General features: G+C 39.3%; 1 protein-coding gene across 1 annotated transcript in view; it reads right to left on the bottom strand.

Moving 5' to 3' along the window:
* Positions 1-12,088, bottom strand: part of LOC134359491 (lysine-specific demethylase RSBN1L-like) — a 77,166-nt gene that overhangs the window by 33,375 nt on the left and 31,703 nt on the right. Inside the window, exon 2 of the mRNA XM_063072823.1 lies at positions 7,167-7,795. Coding sequence (XP_062928893.1) covers positions 7,167-7,795 — 629 coding nt within the window. The remainder of the gene's footprint in view (positions 1-7,166; positions 7,796-12,088) is intronic.

Consider the following 12,088-nt stretch of genomic DNA (forward strand, 5'->3'; position numbering starts at 1 on the left):
AAATGGTACCTTTCATCACTTTGCTTACCAATTTTTTTAGAGCAGGATACATAGATATTCAAAGACCTCTCCCACCTCTTTGGAAGAAGTGCTCCAAAATCTCATGATACACAGACAAAAAGATTGTCTTAGTTCACCTTAAATGAATGACCTTTTATTTCTTAAAAAAGTGACACCTAGCTCCGATTATCCCACAAAAACATCCTTTCATCACCCGATCTGTCATATTCCTTTGAAGTTTTACATGGTTTTATCAAGTCCTCTCTCACTTTTCTAAAAATCCAGTGAATGCAGGCCTAACTTGCTCAGGCTCTCTTCATACATTAACCCCTAGCCCAGGAATCAACCTCTCATTCTAAGTGAATACAAGCCTGGCCAGTCAATCTCACGTGTAAACCTCCCAAGAACTTGCTTAACCTGTTTAAAACAAACAAGATGAATACTAAACATAGAACTCCAGATATAGTTTCAACAAAGCTCCATAAAACTGAAGTATAGCCTGCATTTTTCCAGTTTAATTTTTCAAGTAATAAATAACATTCTATTAACTTTCCTTTTCTATCCATAATAAATTTAGCAATAAATTTGGTAAAGCAAAAGTCAGATGTACGAGTATTAGAGTGGAGTAAAGGAAATGATTGAGGCACGAGAGAGGAGTTGGCCACAGTTGATTGGAAAAGAACACTGGCAGGGATGCTGGCAGAGAAGCAATGGCTGGAATTTCTGGAAGCAATTCGGAAAGCACAGGATATATACATCCCCCAAAGAGGAAAAAGTGTTCTAACGGAAAGATGACACAACCATAGCTAACAAGAGAAGTCAAAGCCAACATAAAAGCCAAAGAGAGGGCATACAATAGAGCAAAAATTAGTGGGAAATTAGAGGATTTGGAAGGTTTTAAAAACCACAGAAGGCAACTAATAAAGTCATTAAGGTAAAGATGGAATACGAAAGTAAGCTAGACAATAATATTAAAGTGAACATCAAAAGTTCCTTCAGATACAAAGTATAAAAGAGAGGTGAGAGTGGATATTGGATCGCTGGAAAATGATGCTGGAAGGTAGTAACAGGGGACAACGAAATGGCGGACGAACTGAATAAGTATTTTGCATCAGTCTTCACTGTGGAAGACACCAGCAGAATGGTGGAAGTTCCAGGTATCAAGAAGCATCAAGTGTGTGAAGTTACCATAACTATAGAGAAAGTTCTTGAGAAACTGAAAGGTCTGAAGGTAGATAAAACACCTGGACCAGATGGTGTACACCCCGGAGTTCTGAATGAGGTGGCTGAGGAGATTGTGAAGGCAGTAGTAATGATCTTTCAAGAATCACTAGATTCTGGAATGGCTCTGCAAGACTGGAAAATTGCAAACTCCACTCTTCAAGAAGGAAGAGGCAGAAGAAAGGAAACTATAAGCCAATTCGTATGACCTCAGTAGTTCAGAAGATGGAGTTGATTAACATTGAGGTCTCAGGTTCTTAGAGGTGCATGATGAAGTAGTCAGTGTGGTTTCCTCAAGGGAAAATCTTGCCTGACAAATCTGTTGGAAACCCTTGAAGAAGTAACAAGCAGGATAGACAAAGGAGAATCAGTTGATGTTGTGTACTTAGATTTTCAGAAGGCCTCTGACAAGGTGCCACACATGAGGCCTCTATCTCCTGATCTCCATGGAACACCTCTGGCCACAGACCTGTTGTCAGAAACCCTCCCTCCACTGCTACCCTTTGTCCTCTAATCTTTGCCTTTAAATCTCTCAGACTGTATGTCTCAGATTGGAAGAAAATAGGTGCAGTGGTGCCTTGCTCAGTGTTCAGGCTGTGTTCTCAGATAGAAGAATGATAATCGAATGTGCCAAATTGGGTCATTATAGCATAAAAGAGATGCCAATACTAATAGTACAGGCTGCTCCTGAGCAATAAACAGGTTCTGTTTTTAAGGATGTCCCAAAATCAACTAAGTCCACAAAATGAAAAAATATGCTTTTAAAAAAAAAAGTGGATACGGTAACCATAACTCTATAGTACTGAGATAACTATAAGAGTGATATGAAATAATTACTAAAAATGGAGGGAGAGCGAAATCTAGTTCTGTTATCTGTAGGAATGAATGTTCATGTGCAGGTTGAACTTTTAAAATTAATATAGAGGGCATATGCATGAATCAGACATTTGCAACCCGGGTATGACCTGTACTATACTGGGAACCAGTCACAAACTTCTGCCCTCAGATGTAATAAACTCAACAGTAATCACTGAATGGCAAGATTATTACTATAATGGTCTCCAGGCTTGGGAGAGCTGTGCAGTCAAAGGGAGAGAGGGAAAGACAGCAGCTTTCCAGCATTGGGTGATTAGATCCAGATGATCTGTCAACATGAAGAGAAGCTGCCACTCATTGTGTTGGACAGTCTTGAGACTCACATTGTTAGCACCAAATGCTTCTTGCAAACCCAGCTTGCCCATCACTATCTCCCATTTACAACTTATCCATACTGAATCATTGATGACCCCTGTTGTTGGAGCATGAAAGGGATAGCAAAGTGCAGAGACCAAGCAGATTATCATTTTTAAAAACATGAAAAAAGTTCAGGTGGGTATATATCTGTGTTTGGTTTCGGTGACCAATGTCCAAATAAAACAATACCCTACAGGGCAAATCCAAATAGGGCACCACAGCTCTGCCCAAAAGAATGGTTCCTAAAAATACATTTTCTTTCTGCACAGTACATGTTAAATAACCACAGCATCAACTTGCTTCAATTAGAATAGGTTATTCAGCTAAAATTATTTATTTTATTGTTTTCCAATCTTCACAAAAACTCAATTAAAATAGCCTACTATAAATACAGTAGATTCTGGTTATTTGGATCATTGATTAATAGGGACAGCCACTTATTTGGGACAACTCTTAAAGAACAAAAATTAATTGAGAAAATAGCTGGGATTCCCTTAGTTTATTTTGGACAACATGCTGCTTAATTGAGACAAGAGACTGTTGCTGAAGTTTTTGTACTAGCGTCAGCTGTGCGCACTTATGTGGCCAGTAAAGACTACAACTTGAAGTGAACAGTTTTTAAATAGCGTCAGTTTTGTGTGTGTAAAGAGTAAGACAATTTGGAACTGTTTTGCTCACTGAAGTTTCAAGCATTCAAGCTTAGAGATACCCGAAACAGCTGGGAGCGAAAATGAAACAATTTCATTACCTCAATAAGTTAGGAGCTACAAAGAATTTGAACACATCGACAATCATCTTGAATGTTGCAATGAAAATGAAGATTTGGAGGATGCAATCATTGAAAGTATCATATGAAGGCAGTTCATTATCTGTACTAGGTGTTTGTGCTGATTTTTTTCATTTAGTTGATCAAAAGAACACGACAGCGTACACTGGATGAATTCATCCATCAATAACAACTACAAACTAATACTTAATTTTATAGCACTGCTGTAGTATTGGTAACGTTCTAATGTGTTCTCTATTTCATTAAAATACATAAACTGTTACTCAGTTAAATGGTAGTTTGTCTTTTTTTAATCTTTTTAACTATTTCCATGAAACTTCGGCTAATTGGGGCAACTGCTTAATTGGGCTTACATGTACTGCTCCTGATGTGTCCAAATTAACCAGAATCCATTGTATTATAACTGCACACTATGCCCTCTTTACCTGTATACACGTCATGGGGATAAGACATAGATAGCAGCACGGCACTTTCCTTTGTATCCAATTAACCACTAAACAAATATGCCTAAAAGTATTTTAAAGGTGTTATACACATATTAATGTATTAAAATATAAATATCTAAAAGGGATGAAATATTGGGTAACAAACTATTTCCCGTGATACTTATAAGCAGTGATCATTTTTTAAATCACAGGTGCAGCTGCACAAGTGAAAGCTGTTCTCTGCTAGAGCAACATAAAGCAGGAAGCCACCAGATACAACAGATCATCCCGTATACAGACAATGACCAGTACTTCAGCATGGACATCGATACTTGTTCAATATATTTGTAGCAGATAGGACTATATGTGATTACAAATTTTAAATAAGACAATATTAAAATATATGATTATTTAAGTATTATAAAAGGAATTGAATTTAAGAGCATGGGAGCTTCCAACTGTACAGGTTACTGGCGAGGCTGCATCTAGAGTAATGTGTGAAGTTCTGGTCTCCTTACTTGAGGGAAGATATACTGGCCCTGGAGACAGCGCAGAGGAAATTCGCCAGGTTGATTGTGAAGATAGGGAGTTTAACCGATGAGGAGAAATTGGGCTGCCATGGATTATACTCACTGGAATTCAGAAGATTAGAGGAGATCTTACAGAAACATGTAAAATTGTGGAAGGGATAAATAAGAAAGAGGCAGGACATGTTTTTCTATTGGTAAGCTAGACCTGAACTTAGGGACAAGATCTAGATTCAGGGTAATAGACGTACGACAGAGATGAGCAGTGAAAAACAAGGGAGACAACAGTTTTCCCCAGAGAATAGTGAATCTGCAGAATTCTCTGCTGAGGAAAGCAGCAGAGGTTACCTCATTAAATATATTTAAGATACAGTTAGATCGATTTCTGCATAGCAGGGAATTAAGGTTTATGGAGAAAAGGCAAGTAGGTGGAGCAGAGTCCATAGCCAGATCAACCATGATCTTATTGAATGGCAGATCAGGCTCAACAGGCCAAATCGACTACTCCTGCACCTATTCATAGGTAAACAATATTCAATACTATTACCCTGGAATTATAACATATAGTTATGCACAGACTGCTACTCCCAATAGAATCAGTTACTGGAGTTATAGTTATTTTCTTTCAGCTAACTAAATATCCACAGCAAAACCAAAGTGCAAGAAACATCCAGCGGTCAGGCAGCATCTGTGTAAGGAGAAACAGAGTTAATATTTCAGATCTTAACCCTTTTGTCAGAACTAGGAAAAATAAAAAGCAAGTTAGTTTTGAATTCCAGAAATTGTTGGGTGTGGGGATAGGGATGGGAAGGGAGGGGAGAGAAGGAGTTGAACAAATGGATCATCTCTGATGGAGTTAGACCGATGATCTAATAGTTGAAAGCATACTATGCTTATTTATGTTGTGTGTTGTTGCTAATAGCAGGCCTGTAGAACTTGGCCATCAGGGCAGGCCACACTGATGCGGGGGGGGGGGAAGGGAGGGAGGGAGGGGGAGAGAGAGAGAGAGAGAGAGAGAGAGAGAGATCAAATAAAAAAATTAGATGGATGACTGACAGAGCTGATCAGAGAGAACAAACAAGTTACAAAGCTCGAAAAATTAGATGCAGTCTAAAAGACTTCAATAAGCCCAGATGGAAGATGAGGTGCTGTTCCTTAGGTGTTTTATTCAGCCTTGTTGTACGAGCATAGATGGCCAGTAACTGATAGATCAGAGTGGGAGTAGGTTGTAGATTTAAAATAATAGGCAATCAAAAGCTTAGGGTTACTCCTGTGAAATAAGCAAAAAGCAATCACCCAATGGTTTCTTCCACTGTGGAGATCACATTGTGAAGTTGCTAGAGCGAACTTGGCAGCAATGCAAAGTAGCAAGACTGAGGCAAGGTAGAATCGAGGAAGCATGGCCCAGGCCCAAGCCCAAGCCCAGGCCCAGGCCCAAGAATGAGAAACATGCCAATGTTTGATAGATTTAAGTGCTGGGCCAGATTGGAAAGGTTGGGTATGGGCTGAACACAGGAGCCCGAGGGCAAGGAACAACCCCACTGTTTGGATGATCTAAGTGCCGTGCCAGATTGGAAAGGTAAAGCTGCTGGGCCAGAGGAGTAGGACGGGCCAAGCTCGCTGCTCGTGAGGTTTACTCATCTCTGTGATGAACTTAGGTCGTGACCTGCAATTAACAGGCTCCTGGACCAGCTGTGACTGGCTTTGTGGCTGTGTACTCACTTTCATGAACTTCAGTTCTGTAAGTTATTTGCTTATTTTTATTTTTGCATGATTTGTTTTTTCTGTACACTGGGTGCTTGATCATTTTTTAAAAATGGGTTCTATTAGGTTTCTTTGCTTGTGGCTGCCTGTAAGGAGACGAATCTCAAGGTCATATATAGTATACATCTTGTTACATACACCTGTTAGGGTGCATTCTCCAGATACCTTATAAGGTAACCATAGCCTTCAGACAGGAGCAGATGTCATCCTACTTTGATGATCAATGTACTTTGAACTTTGAAACAAACGTAGTATCCTAGAATGGAAGATTGCATGCAAATCTCTGTTTCTCATTGTTTGGGATCCTGGATGGTGGAAAGGATGGGCGTTTGAAATTCTGTGGCTGCAAGGGAAATTGCTGCAAGATGGGGTTGAGATTGGGGGGGGGGGAGACAGAAGAGAGAGACAGAGTTGCAACGGGATTGATCCTTTTGAAATGTTGAAAGGGAAAGAAGGGCTGTGTGTCTGCTGGTGGAGTCTTATTGAAGGTGTTGTAAATTATGAAGGATAATCCACTGAATAGGGTGCTTTGCTGGGTGGAAGACAAGGCTTAAGGGAACTATTCTTGTTCTGTTCAAGAGGGGGGTGACAGTAGAGGTGTGGATAAATTGTTGACTTGCAGTCAAGATTCCTGTACACTATGGGAAAAGGGATGCCATACTTTAGGAAGGAGGATATTTCAGACACATCTGGAAAGTCTTTTTATTACAGAAAGTACAAAGAAGAATTAGGAGAATGGAATCCTTACAGAAAGCAGGGTCAAAACAGCTAAGAATGTCCATGGACATCCAATGGATGTTTGTGGCAAGCCAACCAGGGAGATCCAGAAAGGAAGGAAAGAATCAGAGACCTAGACATCTAGCTAACCCCTCTGAAAGGCTTTCAGTTTATTTCACTAACCTTAACAATCATCAACACCAGTGAGAAAAGGGTCCCTTACAACATATGATAAAGAACTGAAGTACAAATTCTTATGCTTTTATTTCTGATGGCATGGGATTTCCAATATGTGATTGGCCATGGAAGTCATTAACACACAAAGCTATATTCAAGGCAGCTTCCCCTCCCTTGCCAAACAATCCAGCAGAGTATAAACAAATTTTTACGGAAGTCAAATATAGCAGCTGTAGCTTCCAACTGAAAGCATTGGCACCAATTCCTGAAGTGCCATTAATATTAAACTTTAAATTACACACCCACACACCCTACCTGAGCATTGAAGTTTGAAATGGTAGTTGTCTCTATATCCTTCTTTCCTAAGATCTCCATCTTCACTGGTGCATTTGGAAAGCTATAGGCAAAGTACTCAAGGAAATCAGGCAAGTATGCAGCAGCTCCATGAACAATACCCATGACGTAATAGGCTGCAGAATTATTCTCACTAAATGTCAGATTCACAAATTCCTCTGAAAATCTCTCCATCTCCACAGGAGACAGCGAAGAGAGCTCATCCATGTAGGCATGCACAACTGAAGCTCCTCCATTAGGCTGGTCTTCTATGTGGATAAACCTTTTGAATTCCAAGTTATTTAGCCTTGAACTTTTGTTTTCAACACTGGAATTGCTGAACACAGTAGGCAAAGGGTGATCACTTTCCTCTGATAGACATTCAGGCAGTCCATCGGGGTAGAGAATGGTTAGATTTTTCTCATCTTGTATTGAAGCCAACTGCTGGTCTTTGATTTCTGATATTAACGCTGAACAAACTGTTTGAATGGATTTGCTGCACATTTTGGGCTGTTTTCGTTTTTCACTTTCCTTGTGTTTCTTTTTCTTTTTCTTCTTTATTTTTTTAAACTGAAATTCTTCTGTGCTAAGTTTCCTTTTTTCACCGTTACCTGCAAGCGAATGAAACAGAAAACATCTATAGCTTCAACAAATTTGTAACGCCGGCTTAAATGGTTCTTTGAGAATTCAATTCAGGTTCACAAGGAACAGCCTATTTTACCAATTCCTTCCAAACTCTTCAAATTCAATCAGGGTTATGGAGTAAATGGTTTTAAAAAAAGCTATATTTTTATTTGTGGTTCTGTTTGGAGGAGTCTTTACTGCTATTGTGCATTTTGAATTTTCATAATCTTATCTGCAATAATCAACCATATGTACAAGAAACTGCCAATGCTTTTGAGCCACCTGCAAGGAAATGCACAGACATCTCCACCACTAATAGGCTCAAGCAATCCCTTACATGTGAGGTAATTAGTTTGGTAATTGTAACAATAAACCTGCCTCCTATCAATGCATCACAGTGGTACTATCATATTTCTTTTTAACATTAATCTGAATATCAATGTGAAAAGAAAATAATTGTTAGATTGGGTCAGCATTTGCAAACAATGATTCCAATTCAATTCCACAGAAATACAGAAAATCATCTTCCATGGTAAACAAAGCATGATTACCTTATTGGTTTATGCACACTTAGATAAGAAACAATCCCACTTCCTCATCCAAAATTCATTCCAGACCATGTGATGAGAAATGCATCCATAGCCCTAACTTTTCAAACAATATAATGCTCTTTATTCAAATAAATATAATAGTGAAGAATGTATGCAAAGTAGTTTGGAGAACTACAAATTCAAGATACTCATTATTCTGAATGATAAGTGATTCAAATATGTAACATTTAAAACTTTCTCTCTCAGTCCCCTCAAGAATCAAATCTGCTCCAGGCAAACATTGCCATAAAGTAGAAACCTTGGCAATACAACTAATTCTCATGCAGGATTAACAATACTACAGCAATATTAAATAATGTTGACAAAACAACACTTAAAAGCTTTTTATGCAATAGAAAATGTTTATGGTCGAGGAACAAAAATTGGGCTGAACATATAACAGCTATCTCGTTCTACTTCAAAACAGAACATCGTTCATATTTATTTATTTAGAGATACAGTATAGAATAGGCCCTTCTGGCACTTCAAGCCACTCTGCCCAGCGGTGCTCGACAATCCCAATTTAATCATAACCTAACCACGAGACAATTTACAATGACCAATTGTCTGTGGACTGCGGGAGGAAACCTGGGCACTTGGAGAAAACCCACAGATTCGTTGGGGAGGTAGAGAAAATCCTTACAGAGGACACTGTGATTGCACTCTGAACTCTGAGACTAACTGTCACACTACCTTGGCGCCCTATCTTTATTTATGACAGATGAAGCCTTAGTTGAAAGCTTCCCCCTACATATAGAACTTTTTGCTATACCAGACTGGATTACATGTCCAAATCTCTGGAATAAGATGCAAATACACAAATGAGAGTACTACCATCAATTCTAAACTGATCCCTCAATGTTAATGCACCTTACAAGCAACCTGATTTTCCAGACACATCTCGCAAAAGCTCCAGAAAAATTAAAATATTTTAATATATTTTTATTCGGATATTAAAAATAAAATTAGCATATAAATCTAACATACACATCCAAGATGATTTTATAATGAAATAACTGAAGAAAGAAAAACCAAAGAAATATTTGGAAAATCTTGTATCATAGGGAACTGTGATAGACAATGTGTGGAACAAGGTTTCCTAATTGGCAAAAAGATTATCTGTTTGTTGGGTGAGTGATGTATGTCATTAAGCCACAGGCATAAAGCAACAATTTACACATTTCCAGTACTGTGACTCTCTAGAACAAGGGTTCTCTACTTACCCCTTGCTTAATAGTATTGGTCCATGGCACGAAAAAGGCTGGAAATCCCTGCTATAGAACTAGTGATCATTATCAAAGAGCATTTTTAAGATATTGTTATTTCATGAAAGTTCAATACAAGGTCCAAATACAAGAAATCAACACAAAATTTTGTTCGTATGCCAACATTCAAATCTCTTCCATCAACCTACCACCACCTTCATTCTTTCTACTGTTCCCTCCAAGATGTTTGGGTAGGTAGCCACTCAGCAACTGAAAACGCTCCCGCACTCATAGCCTTTGCTGCCACGCAGCTGAATTTTCTTTTATATAACATTTTTTAAGTGCCGCAAAGCTTTCAGGCTGTGTAAAAATTTCCTGCTCAGAGCAATAGTTGGTCCACGCGTCTGTTTAAAAAAAATTAGAGGGAATGTTGATTCTATCCGTCCAATGTGTTTTGTAAACCCACGAGAAAGCTACAGTAGGAAAATGCCTACATGGTAGCTAGTGAAAGCATTTTGACTCCCAGGTGCTAGTTTCTCTCTGGAAGTTGTACAGATGTCAGTCATTTCAATGACATACTCTTATTGTTTATATTTAAAACATAAGACACAGAAGCAGGAGCAGAAGGTCATTCAGTGCCTCACGCCTGCTCTGGCATTCAGTGTGATCACTGCTGATCTTTTACCTCAGTTTCACTGACTTGAACTATTACCTTCAATTCACTTGATATTTAAAAATTTATCCAGTACTATCTTGAATAAACTTAGAAACTGGTCAGATTTGCAAAGATCATTATCAATGTCCCAGCTTCCGTAGTAACCAAGGGAAGAGGGGGTATATCCCGACCAGTAGCAGGGATATATCCATCCTAATAGAAACTACAGCACAGAAACAGGCCTTTTGGCCCTTCTTGGCTGTGCCGAACCATTTTCTGCCTAGTCCCACTGACCTGCACACGGACCATATCCCTCCATACACCTCCCATCCATGTATCTGTCCAATTTATTCTTAAATGTTAAAAAAGAACCCGCATTTACCTCGTCTGGCAGCTCATTCCATACTCCCACCACTCTCCGTGTGAAGAAGCCCCCCCTAATGTTCCCTTTAAACTTTTCCCCCCTCACCCTTAACCCATGTCCTCTGGTTTTTTTCTCCCCTTGCCTCAGTGGAAAAAGCCTGCTTGCATTCACTCTATCAATACCCATCATAATTTTATATACCTCGATCAAATCTCCCCTCATTCTTCTATGCTCCAGGGAATAAAGTCCTAACCTATTCAACCTTTCTCTGTAACTGAGTTTCTCAAGTCCTGGCAACATCCTTGTAAACCTTCTCTGCACTCTTTCAACCTTATTTATATCCTTCCTGTAATTTGGTGACCAAAACTGAACACAATACTCCAGATTCGGCCTCACCAATGCCTCATACAACCTCATCATAACATTCCAGCTTTTATACTCAATACTTTGATTAATAAAGGCCAATGTACCAAAAGCTCTCTTTACGACCCTATCTACCTGTGACGCCACTTTTAGGGAATTTTGTATCTGTATTCCTAGATCCCTCTGTTCCACTGCACTCCTCAGTGCCTTACCATTAACCCTGTATGTTCTACCTTGGTTTGTCTTTCCAACGTGCAATACCTCACACTTGTCTGCATTAAACTCCATCTGCCATTTTTCAGCCCATTTTTCCAGCTGATCCAAGTCTCTCTGCAGGCTCTGAAAACCTTCCTCACTGTCTACTACACCTCCAATCTTTGTATCATTCGCAAATTTGCTGATCCAATGTTTTTCAGAACTTCCAAAACTGCTTCTTTCTTAACCTCGACATGTTCTAGCACAGTAGCCTGTTCTACACTGACCTTACATTCGTCAAAGTCCCAAGCAAAGTATTCATTAAGAACTTCAGCTACCTCCTCAGCCTCCATGCACATTTTCCCCTTTATCCCTGAATGGTCCTACCTTCACTCTAGTTATCCCAGTACTCATCATGTAGATGTAAAACATCTGAAAGTTCTTTCTTACTACTCACCCTCATGCCCCCTTCTACCTCTCTTAAAGTCCCCTTTTAAGCTCCTTTTTGGCAATCTTTTAACTAACAGCCCTGTCTGATTTTTGCTTTGTAAAACTCAAGTTTTTTTTTCTTCCTCTTGACTTTTGTCAACCATGTGCCATCACTGTGCCATCCTTTCCTGTCTCAGTGGGACAAACCTATCCAGAATGCCATGCAAATGGTCTCTAAACAACCTCTGCATTTCTACTGTGCATTTCCCTGATCTGTTTCGAATTTACACCCCCCAGTTTCTGCCTAATACCATTGTAATTAGCCTTCCCCCAATTAAATGCTTTCCCAAATCATCTGCTCCTATCCTTGTCCATGGTTACGCTAAAGGTCGGGGAGTTGTGATCACTATTTCTGAAACACTTGTCCAGCAAGAGGTTTGTCACCTGACAAGGTTAAGTGTCTAGTACTAGATTCAGAA

Source organism: Mobula hypostoma, chromosome 20, assembly GCF_963921235.1.
Source record: "Mobula hypostoma chromosome 20, sMobHyp1.1, whole genome shotgun sequence".
Lineage (NCBI taxonomy): Eukaryota > Metazoa > Chordata > Chondrichthyes > Myliobatiformes > Myliobatidae > Mobula > Mobula hypostoma.